This window comes from Mustela nivalis (assembly GCF_964662115.1).
Source record: "Mustela nivalis genome assembly, chromosome: 1".
Taxonomy (NCBI): domain Eukaryota; kingdom Metazoa; phylum Chordata; class Mammalia; order Carnivora; family Mustelidae; genus Mustela; species Mustela nivalis.
In genome coordinates, this window is record NC_139020.1 from 80,269,659 (window position 1) to 80,289,928 (window position 20,270).

The following is a 20,270-nucleotide window of genomic DNA, read 5'->3' on the forward strand; positions in this document are numbered from 1 at the left end:
CCAAAGAGAATAAATGGCTGGTGTTTTACATCAGCTATTCCAAGTTATACCAATAAGACAGACACGATATTTCATGCTGTTGTTAAGTACTGAACTTGTATCTGAAAGATACATTAACGCAGTGCGAACCTATCTAGGGGTTTTTTAGAAAGTATCACAACCTGGGGGTCTTCTGGGCTGCATCTGGTCTACCACTCTAACAGTGACTTCTGTATCTTTGGTCACCACCTCTGTGTTCACTGCCTAGCTGTACACTACTACTTCTTCACATGTCTGTTAGACATCTCCTGTGGGCATTAGTCATACCTAGTGGAATCTATCATCACCCCCCAGAACCTACCCTTCCTTCTTGGTTAATCGTGCCTCCACCCTCCATCTGGCCATCCCAGTCAGAAGCCAAGGGTTATGTCAGACTGAGACCTCTCTTCCTTCACTCTTGTCTAGTGGGGCCCCCATGCCTCCAGACCACCTCCTGACTCTCAAAGCCCATTCCCTGCACATTTCTTCCTTATTTTGCTGCAGTAACCCCCCATCTGCACTCTAATGTTTTTTTTTTTTCCTTTTGTCAACTATTATGTCCAATTATCTTTCCTTTTGTTATCACTGTAACCAATTATCTTTCTGACAGACTAATCTGACCATATCATAACCCGGCTTAAAATCTGTTATACACTTCCCAGTCATTGCTTATAGGACAAAACCCAAACCCCATAGAAAAGTATTCAAGGAAATAACCTTGGGATCTAAGTGGTGCCCACTTTTCCGCTGTGGTCTCTCCCCATGTGATATCATTGTACTATTCATCCAAAAGCACTGTACTCTCCTTTGCCTCCCACAAATGCCCTTCTTTTCATCTTGCACTGGAGCCCCTCCTCATCTCTAAAGATAGAGCTTGGTCGTCTTCACCTCTTTGAAGCCTGTCCTCACTTTACAGAGCTGAATTATTTGCATCTTCCTCTATTATTCTGTTAACTCTTCGTACAGAGAATTTGCAGAATTCTCTCATTTCAGTCAATCAAATTTAATTCAACTAATTTCATCAAAGAAGGGGAGCATATGCTCACTGGGAAGGCTGGAATGGGGATGGTCTCAGGGTTGACTCAACCATAGATTTGAACATTCTCGGGACTTTCCATCGCCTCTATTTCTCTCTGCATGTGGGCATTGTCTTCTATTGCAAACGAGTCCTCTCCATGAGGCCAGGAGTGGGAAAACTGGTGTTTGCAGGTTTACATCCTTACAGACATGTAATGTGAGAGCAGAGACAGCCATCTTCCCTTAGGTCTTTGATCCAGAGAAGACTGGCCAAGCCTTGGGTCATAAGCCAACCTGTCAGACCAATGACAGTGGCCCAAAAGGTAAAGGGCTGTGACCGGCTCCTGTCATGCACCATCATTAGGGGCATTTTCCTTAAAGAAATGGTACAAACATGGCTTCTGAGGCAGTCAACAAGGGAGGCACCCCAACTACAAAACACTCTTCAAGCTACCAGACGGTGATTTGTGAGTACCTCTATGACAGACGCTGAAACTCAGAGTCTGGCACATGACAGGTTCTCCATAAATGTTTGTTGAATGAGTGCAGTGAGCCATAACGTATTATCAAAGTCTGATCAACAGACCAGGTGTATAGCTTTTAAATAGATGTTTTAAATAGAAATGAAAAGTGCAATAAAATTTATGGCCAGCTCTTTCCTGTTGCTGACAAAATGTCTTACAGAAAAATCATAAAAATATGTAACACCCCCGCCTCCTGGTCAAATGAAAATAGGAAGATGCAAACTTAAGTCAAGGTAAGAGAAGAGGGGCATTTCGAGTACTCCAGGCGTTCATATTAGGAAACTAAACGCATTGCACAGCCCGGCGTAATTTCCGAAGGACATTTTTTAGCTTCAGTAGTTTACCTAAAGATTTCCACCAGCATCAAAGACTGTGCTGCTCTTCTGAGCCAAAGATTTTGAAGTTTAAATTATAATAGTCAGCGATCTTGGATGCTAAATTATTCGAAGACAAAGTCCAGAGATGAAATGTGACTTATTCTGTCCACGGCTTTATAAAGTTGCTGCCTGAGTTTCAATCCATTATTAAGGAACAGCCAACTGTGGAGGCTTCAGGGCCAGACCCACAGACCACTCCTACCCCCAGCGTTAGCTGTAAAATGGTCACAGCATGGAGAGATGGCAAAGAAAATAGGCTTTAGGAAAATTCAGAGAATTTTGTGATTTACATATAAAAGCAATAGCCCCCTAATGTGTGCAGAAAAGCTCACATCTTTCGTTTGGCAAATATTTACTGAGTATCTGGCCAGTATTGGGCTCTGTGTTGAGTGCTGAGGGTACAGGGAAGAAGGCGACAGTCCCCACCTTCCAGGAAGAACTCGGGCACTTGTTAGGCAAGGGGAAGAAATGAATTAGGAAACCATGTGGGATCTACAAGCACTGCGGAGTCACACAGGACTGTCCGCAAGGTTGTCGTGGAATAAGGAAGGGGTGTCTGTGCTCATCTGAAACGTTGCAGAGCTCTATTTTGTACTCTGGGAAGCCCTGGTTGCTCAGATGCCACCACCCTCCCCCCCGCCCCCGTCCTGATCAGTCATACTGGCAGGGCCCACTCTGGGGCAAGCACTGTGGCAGGACTGGAGACGTTGAGATGAACGAGAAGCCCATCCCTGCCCTCCTCCACTTAGTTAGAAAGATCAACTCGTGACCAAACCACTGCAGCAATGGTATAAGCCATAGAATAGGGCTGGAAGAAAAAAAAATCAGCTTTTGATCCATGGATGACTGCCCAGTCCACGCAGCCACACCCACCACCAGTCCTCTTACAAAGAAACACTGGTTCGCTTCCCTATTTATATTTTAATTAAGCCTCTTCTTCTCTCTATGCTAACAGTTTGCCACTTGCAAAGGAGTTAAAGCTATTTATTTCCCAAAACACTTTTGTTTCCTTTGGTATGAGGAAAAGCGGTATAAATACTGTGCCTCTACTTTTTCTAAATCCTAGCCTGCTTATGTTTCCCAGTGATTAAAGCAGTGAGGTTTATAGTGCAGAGGGTTGGGGGAGTGACTCAGTAAATGAATGCCTGACGTTCGTTACTTTTAGAAGTCTGTCTCTCAATATGTTACGTCTGCACGTGTGTGTAAAAGCTCACATACACAACAAACTTGTAACTTGATCCTAAGAGTACAAATGCACTCCACGTGATAAGGTTTCGAAAACGGAGTTCTAGAAGTGATAGATAAACCAACCATTCCTTGTATGTGTGGTATACATTGAAACCAGGAATGCAGCTAGTTAGGACAAAAAGCAGTCATTCATCTATTGGTTTGCAACCATTTTCTTTTTTCCTTTGAAGAACACCAAGCTACTGGTCCTCTGAAAGGTGTTATGAAATTAAAGTGAGGGTCAGTAATGTTTTCCCAGTGAGGACAGGGGAAGTAAGTTCAGGGGCGCTCTGACCCAGCACACTGTCTACCCAGTACACAGATGTGGTCAGGGAAGGCTCCTGGGCCCTGATGGCAGTGGTCATTTTCACGAGGCCCAACTCATCATCGCTGCACCAGCTGTCTTCTCTGGAGAGGTGCTCCAGGCTACCCTTCCTCCTGGAAGCTGAGGTTTCCCAGAGCTGAGGCTGGGAAAACTCTTGGCCATGTCCCTAAGCAAATTCTCAAGGGAGGAGCCAGACCAAAAGCCTTTGAGATCTAGGAAGCAAACAGAACTGGGGCAGCTTGCCCTTTTTCTTTTTCACATCTGCAAAATCATTCCAAAAATCATAATACAACATAATGTGGTTACCCTTTTCTTTGGAAATACGGCCTTAGAATGAAGAAAAAAGGACTTAAAAAACAAAAGCAAGCAGCCTATTGAAATCATGTGGGTGGAGTGTCTGTGAGGATTGCTGTCTTTGGGAAGGTAAAGGTCTGTGGTGACAATTATTTCACAACACAACGGATAAAGTCCACATTGCCACGGAAGGGGATGGTTTCTATTAGTTTCAATAAAACCCATTCTTATAACTATTCGTTACCTTTGGATGTTGCAGCTCAGTGTTAGTTAGTGTTAGTTCTACTGTCCCTCATTTCCTACTAAGAGCAAAATCTTCTGGAAAAGCAAGGCACTGAGATGTTCTAAAAGATATGTCTCCTTAGGAAATTAGCTCACTTTATAGGCTACAGATCAGAGTCAGTCTCTTCTCAGAGGTTTTACAGAAGAGGTTCCTGTTCTGAACTTCCTTACCTTTTAAAGTTTCAATTGCTATACAAAAGATAATACACATTAGGGATAGTCTTTATCCACTTTAAATTTTTTAAAAACATGCTTGGGTACCTGTTAGCTATCCTCTGTCTGCTTCTAGGAAGGAGCTGAAAGCTCACAGGAAGGCCCTGCTGTGGGGCTGCCTGAGTGGCTCAGTTGGTTAAACACCTGTCTTTGGCTCAGGTCATGATCCCAGGATCCTGGAATTGAGGCCTGTGTCAGTGTCAGGCTCTGCTCAGCACGGAACCTGCTTCTGCCTCTCACTCTGCCTGCTGCCTGCCCCCCGCCCCTGCTCATATGTTCTCTTTCTTCCCTCTCTCTGTCAAATAAATAAAATAAATAAAAATAAAAGCTTAAAAAAAAAAAGAAGAAAGAAAAAAAGCACCACTGTAAGAAAAGGAAACTGGGGGCGGGTGGGGGGGCACCTAGGTAGCTCAGTGGGTTAAGTGGCTGCCTTTAGCTCAGGTCATGATCTCAGATGGAGCCCCACTGTTCCCTGCTCAGTGGGGAGTCTGCTTCTCCGCCTGCTCCTCACCCCACTTGTGCTCCCTCTCTCTCTCAAGGAAATAAAATCTTAAAAAAAAAAAAGAGAGAGAGAGAGAGAGAGACTGGCAGTAAATAGAAGGCAAGAGGGAGAAAGATAATTTTAAAAGAATGTTAAGATAATGGCTTTCTTTGACCAAAGTTGGCACCCCACTTTCTTGACAAAAAGGAAACATAGTAGACCTTGGTGAAATGTCAGGGTTTTTTTTTGGTTTTGGTTTTGGTTTTTTTTGCTACATTCTCAAATTGGGCTATGCAATAAGAAACATCCTTTCCTCCACTAAGCAGGCAATATGTAATGGATTGTATGTCAGGATTTTAATAACTTTCCTGTGTGTTGATGGATTTGAATGGTGACTATTAGTCAAAATCAATCTGTCTTGAGCCAATAATCAAGGATTGAGACCATGGGGAACATTTCTTTGCCTAAAAGCACAGGCTTCGGGTCACCACGAAACATAAAGTTTAGGGAAGAAGATTCAGGAATTCACCATGAGGGTGCTCCTACTTGATTTAACAATCTTTGCCTCAAACCCTTACCAGACACTAACTTTTAAATGCTCTTCTCCCGAGGCACCTGGGTGGCTCAGTAGGATAAAGCCTCTGCCTTCGGCTCAGGTCATGATCCCAGGGTCCTGGGATTGAGCCCCACATCGGGCTCTCTGCTCCGCAGGGAGTCGGCTTCCTCCTCTCTCTCTGACTGCCTCTCTGCCTACTTGCGCTATCTGTCAAATAAATGAATAAAATCTTTAATAAAAAAAAGAAATTTAAATGCTCTTCTCCCTAGTGCTACCAGTGGCTGAAGGAAAGAATTGTAAGTGAAGAAGGCCGAAAGCAGCAGAACAAGCTCAAAGACCTTTCCCCAATTGCTGAGCGTCTGGGATGCACACTACCTCAGCTAGCTGTCGGTAAGAAAACTACCCGGGAGGGGAGGCTCTGCTGGATCAGAGAAGACTTTTCAGGTCCCTGCCACAATAAAGGATCTAGTATCAGGGCAGACTGGTTACTATTATCTAAAACAAAGCTTTCAAAGCTCCCTGGAATTGTCTACATGCTAAAACACTTCCTTCCTTCCTCTATCCCTTAGAAAACCGTTTAAATGCGAACAAGTGAAAACACACACATCCTCCTGGTGTCTGGGGTGAGCGCCCCTCAATGGTGGAATGACATGCATTTCTCCTGGCTTCATTTCCCCTCCCTGTGGAAGCTAAGGTGCGGCTGGTGAGAGGCCAGATGCAGGGCTGGGGGTTGCCCAAGGGGGGCCCAAAGCTACCACCCCATGGAAGCCTATCCTAGAGGAGCAGCTTCACTCTACAACTTCCTGAGCGGCCATGAAAAGTGACCTTCTAACACTGTGGAGTTGAACCATCACTGTCACTGGTATGGTTGAAAACCGTCATGTGCCAGTGCTGTCCAACAGAAATAGAATGTGGCTCACATTCTGGTGGCCATACTAAAAAATTCAAAAGGGAATAGGTGAACTTAATTTTAATGATGGATTTTATTTAACCCAGTAATGGCCCAAACATTATCATTTCAAAACACAATGACTATAAAGTTACTGAGATACTTTACATTCTTTTCTTCTTACTAAGTCTTCAAGATCCAGAACACATTTTATACCTACAGTACATCTCAGTTCACATCTCCAGTAGGCACAGGCGGCTTGGAGGTGAGGCTTTCGGCTCCCTCCTCCATAGCAGCGCTTTATGCTCACGGTCTCCTTAATCATCAGAATAATCCCGAGCTGTACGCTAGCACTTGTCCTATCTTACAGAGTAAGGAGTTTTGGTGATCATTACCTCCACCTTACAAACGAAGGAACTGAGGGTTAAAAAAGAGAGAGAGAGAGAGAGAGAAAGAATCCATGGGGTGGCTATGAGAAAAAGAGTAAAATGGGTTGCAGATTTCAGAAAATATTCCCAAGGTTTAAGAAACAGCAGGAAATGGGACTAATCTGATATAAGAAGAGATAAGGAGATAAGAAGCCCAAGGTAAGTTCTATGAAAACAACGTGACAGAGTAATTGTTAGATTCGAGATCCTTCTGTGGTTGAAAGGCAGGGAATGGCTGCAGCTGGAGACAGACGAAAATGGGAGGTAGTGAGGAGAGGATAGGGAATATCGTTTACCTGGGTACATATACATATATACAGGACTTGATTTTGTCCTCCCCCCCTCAAAAAAAGGTCGAAGACTAATGTGATTATTAGCATCCCTATAGTTTTAACAAGCACAGTAAAAAGTACTGGTCATTTGACCATGAGCAAGTTATTTTACTTGCTATCCATTTTCTCATCTATAAAATGTGTATAACACAGAACCTATAAATCTGTTGTGTAAAGGAAAATTATATATATGAAGCAAAGAGTGGGTGCTCAGTAAGTGGTGATGATGACGATGATGATGGTTTTGCAAAGAGATGCCTTGGACCTACAACTCCACCAATTCCTAGCCATGGCCTGCGGTCAGAGTGACAGAGAAACATGAATTGTTGTAAATATGGTTTTGGGTGGGAACGTGACAGTGCGTTTTGAATTTAGCTCTGAAAGAGGACAGTGTCCTTCTCAAGAGGAAACCTTAACCGGATTTAAACTTTCACTGGATGTTAGATACACATGAAAGACTCGTTACAGTCTGAGTTTTAGTTGGAACAGGCTTTGATTCTCCCTCTCCTCCCTCTGTGCCCCCAGATGTCTTGCTTGCCTGTCATTTTTTTCTTTCTTTATAAACAAGTAGTTTTGCTTTTAAACGCAGAACTCTCAAACCAAGAAATTATTTCCATATTACCTTTGATCTGCTAGAAGGGTGTAGGGGGAGGGGGCAGTCCTTTGGCAGGAAACAAACCACTTGAACTCAAGTGTGGGCTGGCTCCCACGTCACACACCTTCACAGGAGCCAGCATTTACACTTTGCTTGTAGGCTTTCTGGATAGGGCTGGTGGTAACACTTGCTAGAATCATCTGCATGTGTTCTCTATCATGCTGGCCACTTCTGCCCAGTGGGTTCTCCTATGCCCTACAGCCCATGGGGAAAATGGCTGTTGCTGACATTAGGTAGTTTAGGGGCAATAATTTTCCCAGCGCCCTGCTTTGACCTCAAAACTTTAACACCAGAGTCAAAAGAGTTCTTTAAGCCCAAAGCAGGAAACAGTTGCAGCCGGGGGGTGGAAAAAAGTCCTGGATCACTTGGCGTTTTGCCTTTATTAGAGTACTTTGCCCATGTGGAAAGATTTAGTGATTGCCCCAAAAGGCCAGAGCATGGTAACAGCTTAAAGAGTATCTGTTGCAAGCCCTGAGCAAACGGGGCAAGGAACACTTGGGGACACCCATCAATCATCCACACCTGTGTTTATTCAACAAACATGTAATAAACACCTACTATGTGCAGGTACTGGGCTGGGCGCTAAGCATCCAAGTGCAAATAACACGTATCTCACAGCCTGGTGGGCAAGTCAAGAAAATAAAAGAGAACTTTAATACAGTGTTGTATTAAAATAATTGAGAAGGACACAGAGGATTATGGAAGTTAAGTAAAATGTAGGGGGTCCCAACCCAGCCTGGGATTCAGGGAAGGGCTCTGGGAGAAGGCAGTACCCATGAGGAGTCTCAAATGGCAAGTAGGTATCAGTGAGCAGAGGGACATTCCAGGCCAAGGGCACACATGAACCAAGGACTTGAGGAGAAAAACAGCATGATGTTTGGGGACAGAAAAGACTTACCAACAGTGCAGTGCTGCTGAAGTCAAAAGCTTCAGGCCAGGAGTGAGAAGACATGAAGCTGGAGAGGCAGGCTTTTGAACAATTTTGCCAGGATGAGAAATGAGAGCTTTGTCTTATAAGATAATGATGATGTCAGGTGCATGTTGAAGAACTTTTAACCAGGCAAGACATGATCAGATTTATACCTGGAAAAACTACGGCTTGATGTGTGACAGATTCTGGGGAAAGGGGAGAGGAAAATCCAGTCAAGGGGTGGGAAAACCAGCTGTGAAGGAGAGACAGTGAAGTCCTGTATGAGGACAGTGGCCAGTGGAACCAGAGCAGCCATTCTCAAAGTGTGGTTCCCACAGCCACAGGATGGAATGCTCTTCAGCAATAAAGAAATATTTACTAGTTAATGCTATTAACATGGGTGAGCCTTACAGACATTACAGTAAGTGAAAGAAGTCATACAGAAAGGACCCAGGTTATAGGATTCCATTTAAATTAAATGTCCCGAAGTCATAAAATTTATAGGGGTACAAAGCAGATGAACGGTTTCCTGGGGCTGGGGGTAGAAAGGGGATTAACTGTAAATGGTGACAGTTGCACATTTGATAAACTTAGGAAAAATGATTGAATGATAAATTTTAAATGGGGAAATTTTACCTCAACAAAGTTGTTTTCAGAGAAAGCATGGTCCCTGGACCAGCAGCATCAGCAACCTCTGGAAGCTTGTGGGATATACTCCCAGCTCCCTGGGGCCCCCACTCCCTCCCCGTCCTTGTTTCATGAGCCCTCCAGGGGATTCTGATGCATGCTGCAAAGTGAGAGCTACCAGATTACAGAAATATTTAGGAGGAACAATCAACTAGACGTGGCAATTAAAAGGGAATGTGGGTTCAGAAAAAGGACCGTTCCTAAGGCTAAACACCCTGGTTTGGGGGTTAGAAAGCCAGGTTGCTTGGTGATGGCCCCAAGATGAGACTGGGAACCCAAGACAGACTTAGTTGTACACAGCATGCGATTGGCAGTGCCTGTGCGGCCCCCAGCAGAGGGTCTGGCAGACAGTATGTGTAGGCGTCTGCAGAGACCTCTAGTTACGGACATCTACCGTATCCACAAGGAGCTTCCTAAGGAACTTGACTTCTGACATGGTAAGGAGACTAGAGGGCTAAGGAGTCCTCTCAGGGAATCCAAACTACCCTTTTGGACATTTAACTAGCCAAGTATGAAGGGTCAGAGGAGGCGGATTTTAGAATGGGACAAATGTGATGAAGGAGGTAGTAAGAAATTTAAAATTCAGGGAAAGTAAAAAATGATGGATGCATCAAGTCCAAGAAAAGGTAACAGGAATTGGATCCAGGGCAGACTTTGCCCTTGAACAGAAACAAGATATATCATCTTCTGAAACTGGAGGGTGTGGGTGTGTGCTTGAGGGTTAGTGAGGAATACTGCACGTGACAGACTTCATTGTCTACATACAGTAGGAAGACAGGTCATCTGCCAAGGAAGGGACGACGCTGGATAGAGGGTTTAAGGGTAGAGGTTGCTAGAATGGCAGAGGAAGGAGAGTGAGGAGTTGAAGGCTGGTGAGCGTAAGCAAGCAGATTATCAACAGAGGCTGAATCTCGGAAAAGGAAGGGAGATCCTCAGTCTGCGAGATGTATAGAATCAAAGAACAAGACACCCAGGGTCTACAGGACCATATGTAACATGAGGAAAAAGAACATGAATAAGAAGGAAAGACAGGAGACTGTGGGCCAAGACGGAAACAGGAATACAGACATCTGCCGGGAAGCAGGGTCGGGTGTTTTCAGGAGCAACAGTGTGTTCCTGGGGTGGAGAGCTCTACTGGATACCCTAGCCATTGGGCAAGTCCTCATGCAGAGCATGTGCCCTAAGCCCTCAATTCGAACGCACAGATTCTTCTGAACCCTCTCCAGGACAGGGGTTGCTGCTGAGATTTTCAATCCTAGGGAGCACCGTCTATCTTCCTCCCAAAGGTTACTAAGTTTCAGTTGCAGCAGTGGGGGTTATAGGGGTTTAGAAGCTAATCAGTAAGCACAAGTGTTCTGACGTCCTGACCACGTTTTATTCCCAGCATGGTGCCTGAGAAATGAGGGTGTGAGTTCCGTGCTCCTGGGATCCTCCACTCCGGAACAACTCATTGAAAATCTCGGTGCCATTCAGGCAAGTACCACGGCCCTTCCCACCAGGCTCAGGGAGATAGCATGGTCCTCTGCAGATGTCCCCAGGCAGTGTCCCATCTCTCTCCACCTCTCTTCTTGATTGTGTCACAGCTTCCCAAAGGCTACCTGTTCCTAGTTTGGGGTTGGGGTGCGGTGTGGAGGATGGGAATGCAGGCGGCAAAGGCGCAAGCAGCAGCAACACGTACATGGATCCAGGGGTGTCCTCTTATTAAGAGGCGAGATTCTCAAAGCTCTTGCTCCAGGATGGGTTGAGGGACAGTGCATTCTCGGACACAAACAACGTGACACCAGGCAAACTGGGTTGCCAGGCCTTACCATAAAAACATGCTTGAACCACTGGACAATGTATGTACATTATTTATTCGTTAGTTCTTTACCCCCATTATTTGCCAACCTACACTGTCGGCTGCCCGCCCTTCTGCTCCCAGAGCATCATGTGTTCCTCCCCATCACAGCATTTATGATCGTGTAGTAGAACCTGTCTCCCCAGCTGGACAGGAAGCTTCCTGAGGTCCGAGACCTGGGTCTTTCCCGCATCTCTGCTGCTTTTCCAGTTCCTGGCATTACTATATATCCCTTAGCCAGCAGTCAAATACCTGCTGAATGAACGTTTCCCACATTTGAAAGAGGAAACAAGTTCAGCATTCTATTTTGGACTTCCAGGATCACATCTTCCCTAGCAGCCAGTTCAGGACTATCACCCCACTCTTCCCTCCTGCACGAACTAGAACTGGTAGGAGCCCCGCCGATGTACTCCGGGAAGCCAGTAAGGACAGTGAGAGGGGAAGTGGAAGAGAGACGTTCCTGGAACTTCCACCTGTGGAGTGGGTGGGCTACTGTGACCAACCCCTACCCCCAAAGGCCACACCTCAGTCCTGAGCCTGTCCCACTAGCAGCCCGAGGGTACAGAAGAGCCTGCCCACTACTCTTGCCACAGCTACCACCTGCCAAAAGAAGTATGGCTGTGTATTTTCCTCTCACTCCCTGGGGAACAGAACGGTCTCTCCCCTGCCCACTTGCCCCTCAAGCAAACCGTGAACCCTCCCAAAAGGAAACACATGGACGTGGGAACAAACGTGATTACACTTACAAGGTTTAAAACCCTCTTGGCAAATAGCCCCGGATGTGTTGGGAGATGAACGGTGCCTGCCTCCCTCCCCCCGTCGCTTTCTCAGGGCTGTGCAGCGGGGTAATCACCTCTGCCCTTGCCACCAAGAACCCCTCCCAGGCCCCCAGCTCCTCCTGGATTCTCTGGGCTCCCATCCCTGCATGGGGAATTGGGGGATGGCTCCCTCTTACAAAAACCACACCTACCTTATATTCACTTACGTGCTGGGAAAAGACGAGGAATGGCAATGAAGATACTAGATATATAGTCTGGACACAGTTGAAATCCAATGATTTCAATTCCATTCATAGTTCTTATCATATGTTTGGCACCACGCTAGGCAGCAAGAGTACTGACAGAAAAAACAGGCCTCTGCCCTCACGAGCTCACAGGCTGGATGAGAGCGAATTCAGGAATCTGTCCCTTAGTTCATTGAGATCTTTCAGGGCCTACTATGTAACAGGCACTGGAGACCCCAGAAACAAGAAGGATGCCATCCAAGCTTCAAGTTTACATTCCAGTGGGAGAGGCAAGTAATAAACATTAAATAATTTCAAAAATATGCACACTATTAAATAACTAAAGAGGGTTCTATGATAGAGACTAACTGAGAAGGTGGGCCTACTTCCGGTGCTGTTTTTGCCTAAGGCCCCTCCGGGATGCGTGTAATGCTAAAGCCCAGAAGAGGAGAAATGTGCAACACCCAAGCAGGAGCATTCCAGACACAGTGGGGAACAACAGTGCAAAGGCCTGGAGATGGGAAGGAATTTGGCTTTTTCTAGTAACTGCCAGCCTAAGGCTAATACTAATGTGGTCAACGTGTAGTGAGCAAAAGGGACAGTGGGTGCACTGAAGTGGAGGCAGGCAGGAGAAAGACTTCACAGGACATTAAACAGGTGAGTTTTGTCGTACATGCAACAAATCCTTGGGAGCCTTTTTAAAGGGACATGCTGTTATTTGAACTTTAAAAATTGTGCTGGCTGCTGTGTAGAAAGTGGAATAAAGAAAGGCAAAGGCAGTTTTCCTGGTGATAGGAGATGCTGGCTGGGAGTACCTAGGATGGTGGCCGTCGACGTGAAGTGGATGGATTCCATAGGCTTTGGACACAGAAACCATGATTTGCTGGTGGCTTAGCCAAGAGGGAGAAACGGAGATTCCTATCACACTAACAGAGTGACCACTGCTATACCAGGGGGGAGTTCATACTGACTGGGAATGGTTAAAAAAAATAATAACTCCAGGGCTGGGGGAGTATGCCAGGTTGCAAAAGATGTATTTCAGAAGTAAACTCCAAATCCACCTTCCCAAAGCACTTTCTCCCTAGCAAGGCTCAGGCTGATAGCAGGATTGGTGGCAGTGGGGGGGGGGGGGGGAGGGGGAGGGAGGTAGAGATGCCAAAGGTTAAGAGAAAAGGGACCCCCATTCAAGCTGGGAGGCCACTACCTTGGAGGCTTATTACCCTCTCCACCTTTCCACTCCTACCTCACAGCCCAGCACAGAATTTTCCACCCTAGGCAAGTTGTGACTGGGCAGCCAGGGGGCACCCAGCAGTGGTGGGATTGGTTGCAGGATTAAGTGCGCAGTGCCAACAGTTGTTAAAGAAAGGAAATTTTTAATGGGAGCCAAGAGAGTCAGCTGCTCCAAGGGATGGAATGTGCCCAAGACATGCGCATGCTGGAGGGACATAGAAATCAGAGCCTCACTAAGTGGAAGAGCAAGGAGAGGAGAAAGCATAGCAGCAGGCAGCCTGCCATCACCCGCACAGGTCCCCATCCTAAAAAACCTAACAAGTGGGGAGAAGCAGTTCTCTCCCGCTCCCGAGGCTCCCCATCACCCGCTCAGAGAAACCCAGGCTTCTCGGCAGTAGGCTCTTCTCACAACCAGGGCTCCTCTCCCTTACCACTCCTTCCCCGGTATCCTCTATCCACCAATTAATCCAGTCAGTAGAACAGCAAGGTTGCCAAGCTGGTAGCCTGTGGGATGTTTGTGTAATCTGCAGCGGGTGAAAATGTTTTACAACAGTTGCCAACATTAAAAAATTGGGCATCTTCACATAAAATCCTGGATGTATGGCTTCTTAAAAATTTAAGTCTTACAACACTATATATACAATTTTCATGTTTTATTCAAGTAGTTTTACGGTTTCTTTTTTTAATGTTTAAATCTCGGTCTGAAATTTACTTTGGCGTAATGAATGAAGAATTTTTTCTCCTTGCATAGCTAACCCACTATATTTTAGACAAAACTTCCCACAAATCTACTTTCTAGATCTGGGTCTCTTTGTTGCAGTCTCATTTTAAAGAACATACTCGTTTTAATTCTCTGAGCTAAAGCTGGTGGGAAATTAAAACTCTCCCCCTTTAGGAAAATGTTAGCCAGACCTAGTTTCTCATGTGGAGTAGCTCTACTCTCCTGCCAAACCCTAAGGCTTTTGAGAATAGCACTTGAGTGGAGACAGGGTCACCCTGGCCAACATGATTGCAGCAGAGGAAGGGTGAGGCCGAAACCTCAAAAGTGACCGGCGTAATTGTCTTTTGCCACAGTCCCCACACAGGGTCAGTCTATTCCCGTGAAGAAGTCTGCCTTTGTCCCTTGTCTGATGTAATGTGTACCCTTGGTCCCCTTCTCATGATAAATTCAAGCCCTGGGTGAGCTCATCCTCTCCCAGGGCTTCAAGGGGCAGGCATCTCCGTGGTGAATGACTCACGAACCCTCAACTCCAGTCTTCCTGCCGCCACCAATCCACAGCCCCACTCGGCTGCCTACGAGCCGTGCCTACACGGATAGCCCACAGGCACCTTAATCTCCACACATCCTACTTCAAACCTCTTGTACTCCAGATTACTCCTGTGGTTCCCAGTCTCAACAATCAACATCTCTAACCTTCCAGTCACTCAGTCTTGAAATCCTCACCGGCCTCCAAAGTGTCTCTCCAATCCACTCTCCTTTTCTTCTCCACTGCCACTAATCACTGCTTTCACCATCTCTGTGGCTCCAGCAGCAAGCAATCTGTACCATCTCTGCTCCCTTTCTATCACCTCCTTCAGACCACCTCCACATGTCTGATGGGGTCACTCCCAGCTCAAGTCCTGAGAGGTTCCCCGCTGCCAAGAAGCAAGTCCCAACTCCATAAACAGTGGCATTCAAGGTCTTCCATGCTGACTACCCCAACTTCCCTTTCCACCTACTCCTACCATCACATCCCCTACACTTTCTTCCCTCCATTTCAGACTGCTCACTTTCCGAAGCCATTCATTCCATCTACGAGGGAGGCCTGTTAACCCTGGCCATCCTCCACCAGGGTTGTGAACACCAGTGGCAGAGAATCTCTCCTTAAGTCTCTAGACCTGTGCTGTCCACAACCCTAGCCTCTAGCCACAAATGGCCTCTTAGTGCTTGTCAGAATGGAGAAGTGCTGTTAAGTGTCAAAGGTACTGGATTTGAAAGACTTAGTACTTAAAAAACAGAGCATTTTAATCTATGCGGACATGCTGAAATGTTTTAGATAAAATGGAGTAAAAACAATATCACGTTTCTTTCACTTTTATGTGACCATTAAAAAAAAATCCGAAATTCTGTGACTCCTTACATTTCCATGAGTTTTCATTTATACATTATGCCTTTATTCAGTTCAGCAATACTTCCAAGCACCAACTATGAACCCAGCACTCTTATCACAGGAAACGCAGTGCTGGAAAAAACAAGGTCCTTGTCCCTGACCTCAGGAGCTTACAGTCTGGTGGAGGGCTTACTAGTAGTAGTTTATAAATGTATACAAGTCTTGACAACTCTGCTTAATTTTAAGCACAAAGAACCAAATGATCAGTGAGTACTAACCATATCCTCTGTACTTCTCCTGCTCCTCAGGTTCTCCCAAAGATGACATCACACGTGGTAAATGAGATTGATAACATATTACGAAACAAGCCCTACAGCAAAAAAGACTACCGATCGTAAGGCAGTGCGTGAGCCGCAGGACGTGCAGGGTTCAAACTGTGGTCTCTGCTGGTATAGAATGGTGTCACTTGCCAGTCTCTTGAGTCACTTAGCAGCCTGCTGCTCAACCTCTAGTATTCCCGGATTCTGAGGTATCTGCTGTCGCTCCCACTGTGCACCTGAATCACGAGCACATCTGAAAACTCACTACCAAGGAAATCCATTCTATTTTCTTATCTTGGACTGGAGTCACCTATTCCTTGCATTGCTCTGTGCACCTCATGCTTATGCCACAGGAAGTGTATGCGGGGAGGACAGATTACCTTCAGGCATTTAGTAACTTAAAGAAGGCTGTACAGATGTATTTTTTCAAACGCATAAAATCCGCAGCTGCAATGTGGATTGCATCAGAAAGAATAGGCTACGTTCGCTCAGAAGTTGTGGAAGAATTAAGCAGAAACAACTTCACATTGCTTTTTTCTATTTCCACATTAAGGTTAGCAAGAGTTGTTTCACTTGTTATTCAACCAAACTAAAACTTCAAGGTATGTGCTTTCATTACCTTGGAAAAATATTCACCGTTGCTTGGCCCCAAGAATGTCCTGTATTGTAATTTACCCGCAATATCTATTAGGAATCTATTAACAGTGTCCATTCACACACAGATATGGGGAGAGGATGAACACCTAATCTTTCACTTGAGACACGATGCCTAATTTATGAAAGGGAGGATTACACTGCTATGGAAACTTAGGCTTTGGATAAAATGTAATATATGTGCAACTGAAGTGTTCATTTTTGACTACATTTTATTAAAATCTGCTTTATACTTTTGCCTGCTTGTAGGCACAGCTTCTGCAAGTTTAAATATTTGAGCTTTAAAAATAAATATACACATGCTCAGTTTTGTAAGTAAACCTGTAAAATACCCACAAAGGCAAATGTTTGCTAATTAGCACTGGACTTTACAATATGATGCCTGTTTTTGAGGAATTAACATGAAAGTGAATCAAGGACTTTGTGAAAAATGCTGTCACTGTTCAGCATACGCTAGGTCAATTAACTTGCCTAGTAAAAAGCAAATGTTACAAAATTTCCTGATTCTATAACCACATTATATGCACTAAACTAAATGCATGAAAGCTCTTTGCATGGATTAAAAGGGTTGCACACAGAAGCAGAGGGCTAACCTTGCCACTACTAACTGGTTACCTACCCTCATGAATATTCCACCTAAAAAAAACTGTGATAATATACTGTGTGTATCTAAAAGTAGGGAAAACATGGGAGCGTGGGCGGGGGGGGGGGGTTCCTATCTTTCTATTTGGATACCTGAGCATGTACAAAATTCTGATTTTCTGGCTAGCCAAGTGCCCCATATAGAAATCACTTTGAGATTTAAAGAAAAAGACTATCAGCTTAAAATGCTATTTTCTGCCACCATTTCCAAATACGTATTTCATGATTAAATTCTAAATCTTAAAGCATTAGTGTGAAATACCAATAAATTTTCTTTTTTGTTACTACTGCCTGTATTCTAATAAGGAAACAGTTTGGGATTTTTACCCAGGAGTACCAGATGAATGATGGATCATCCTTCAGTTCTTCATTGTGTATTAAAACAGTGAACTACTGTATGCATAATGAAGTTGTCTAAATGGAAATGCAATTTAACTTATTTGCTTAGAATAATAAAAGCATTTTGTGCATTTAATCTCAATTAGTTTTTATCTGCTCTTTCATTATAAGGGACTATATATATATCCACCTCCATAAAATAGGCAGTAAGAATCTGAATAAAAATCACGCTGGCAAGTAAACAACACTGAATGATACCCAACAGAAACAACAGTAACAAAAGATTTCAGTAACAATCCAAATTTTCTTCTCTTATTAAAGAAGAAAATGATTAGCTGCTAAAGATACCTCTCACTGGATTTTAGAAATACACTACACTAAGGCTCATGCTTCTCAAACTCATTTAAAACACCTGCAAATTAAAAGCAAATGACAAACATTACTACTTACCCATGGGAACTAGTTTTTTTAACAGATGAATCTTCTGCCATAGTAAACACACTAAATTAGAAATGTCAGTTATACTCTTAAGAAATATTTCCACATACTCCCATATTCTTTTCTGGAAAGAATTTCGTAGCAGAGAGCATACCATTCTGAAGGGTAACCCGGGTTAGCAGTCATCCACATACTGAAATCTCAGCCAATGAAAATGGAAACTAGACAGATGCTTGTGTGCTGGCTTTCCACGTTAAGAACTCACTCCATCAATAGTGTACCATCTGTCATCAGATGTCACAGCTTCACCTTAGCCAGGCACCACCACTCCTTGGCAAATGAGAAACCAGGCCTAAAACCCAAGTATTCAGTTTTCCAGTCTGGTGCTTTTTTTAAGGACAAATTTTATGAATTCAGCAGGTAAATTTTTAAGTTAAAAATTCTTGGGTAAGGGGCGCCTGGATGGCTCAATGGGTTAAAGCCTCTGCTTTCGGTTCAAGTCATGATCCCAGGGTCCTGGGATCAAGTTCCGCATCGGGCTCTCTGCTCAGCAGGGAGCCTGCCTCTCTGCCTACTTGTGATCTCTGTCAAATAAACTAAAAAAAAAAAAAAAAAATTCTTGGGTAAGAATCCAAATTCAGAATCAGTTAAGAAGCAAAGGTCAGAGAAGACAGGCCATGAAAACTCATGAAAGTCAATGAGAAGGGCATCTCTAACCACATCCATGAAAATCTAAACCAACCACTAAAAAAACCCCTCCTAATCTTCATTTCCCTACCTGGGAGTCCAAAGAGGTGGGATCTAATCCCCTAGAGCCCAAACAGATGGATCTGTAGATGAGTGCTACATCTACGTATCCTTTATGTCTCTAGAAACAGAAGTGACTGGCACACATACCGGAAACCCAGAAATCGGGTGGGCAGGACAGCACAGCTGGTACATATTGGCAAAGAGGCCTGACACGCTCTCTGTAATAGAACCGTATTATTCCCATCACTGCTGCACAGACAACTGATCAGTAACTACACAAATGCGTATTTACGTGCATGGGAAATTTAAAGGGTAATGTCAAATAATGTAACAAAGATGACGTACTTATTCACATGACTCTCAAAAACATCTAGGAAAAATATAAATTTTAAAAAGCGAAGTTTAGTAAATATTTAATAAACAAGACCCTTCACAAGAATTTTTGAGTATGAATCCAACCTCCATATTTCAGTGAACCGTAAACCTTGTTGTAAGTTATTCTCTCCAAGTTAGAGTAATTTGCCAAACAGGACAACCAACAGATTTTTACTGGCTAAGGATAATTTCAGTCTAAGATTTTTATGAAGTTGTAAATGAGAAACTAAAAACAGGAAAATGTGAAACGACGTAGCAGTTTAAGCCCCTACTTACCACAAAGAGTGTGGGGGAATATTTAATCACTTTTAATCCCCTTTTTATTTTACTCATGTTGGATATGGGGTCTTTTTAAGATATAAATTCTGCAACAGGTTTTTACTAACTCAAAAGATGCAGCACATCATAATTTTATGTGCCACATACCCATTTTGGATGATGGGGTGAGTTCTGGGGGAAAAGTTCTTTAATTCCCAAGTACTGGTACAGTAAATCCCAAATGAAAACTGTAAATGTGAGTATATGCCTTATAAACTTAAGCACATAAATTCAACAGTATAGAAAGTCAGAACCATTATCAGAACCAAAGAGTGCTCTAGGTAAAATTCAAGACCAAAATCAAATTTTGCTTATTTGCTTTCTACCAAGTGTTTAGTTTATGAATTCAAGAGACATTCTATTAAGAGTACTAAGCTGATGGGGTGCCTGGAGTGGCTCAGTGGGTTAAAGCCTCTGCCTTCAGCTCAGGTAATGATCTCAGGGTCCTGGGATCAAGCCCTGTATCAGGCTTTCTGCTCAGCTGGGAGCCTGCTTCCTCCTCCTCTCTCTGCCTGCCTCTCTGCCTACTTGTGATCTGTCAAATAAATAAATGAATCTTTAAAAAAAAAAATAAAAGTACTAAGCTGATGCCCCTTATCCCTTTTTCACCATTCCATCTCAGCTACATGAATTGTTAAGAATGGTGGCAAATGGGGCGCCTGGGTGGCTCAGTGGGTTAAGCCGCTGCCTTCGGCTCAGGTCATGATCTCTCAGGGTCCTGGGATCGAGTCCCACATCGGGCTCTCTGCTCAGCAGGGAGCCTGCTCCCCTCCCTCTCTCTCTCTGCCAGCCTCTCTACCTACCTGTGATCTCTCTGTCAAATAAATAAATAAAATCTTAAAAAAAAAATGTTTAAAAAAAAAAAAAAGAATGGTGGCAAATGCTGCCCCCCCAACACAAGCACTGCCATCTAGTGGCAATTTTTTTTTTAAACCAGCAATTAAAAAACAAAAACACTTGGCCCTGCTCTGGTAACAAACCGTAGATCCTGATGGTTTGTCAAATAAGCAAATGCATTTGGGACACAAACTCCATGCCACCAAACTACTGACCAGTTAT

At 44.2% G+C, this 20,270-nt stretch overlaps 1 protein-coding gene across 6 annotated transcripts in view; it reads left to right on the forward strand.

The window, feature by feature from the left end:
- Positions 1–17,472, forward strand: part of KCNAB1 (potassium voltage-gated channel subfamily A regulatory beta subunit 1) — a 400,144-nt gene extending 382,672 nt beyond the window's left edge. For all 6 annotated transcript variants that reach the window (XM_082685469.1, XM_082685473.1, XM_082685472.1 and 3 more), the window contains 3 exons: positions 5,584–5,704; positions 10,600–10,688; positions 15,684–17,472. In XM_082685469.1, the coding sequence (XP_082541595.1) occupies positions 5,584–5,704; positions 10,600–10,688; positions 15,684–15,773 (300 nt within the window). In that variant the 3' untranslated portion in view covers positions 15,774–17,472. The remainder of the gene's footprint in view (positions 1–5,583; positions 5,705–10,599; positions 10,689–15,683) is intronic.
- The last annotated feature ends 2,798 nt before the right edge of the window (positions 17,473–20,270 follow it).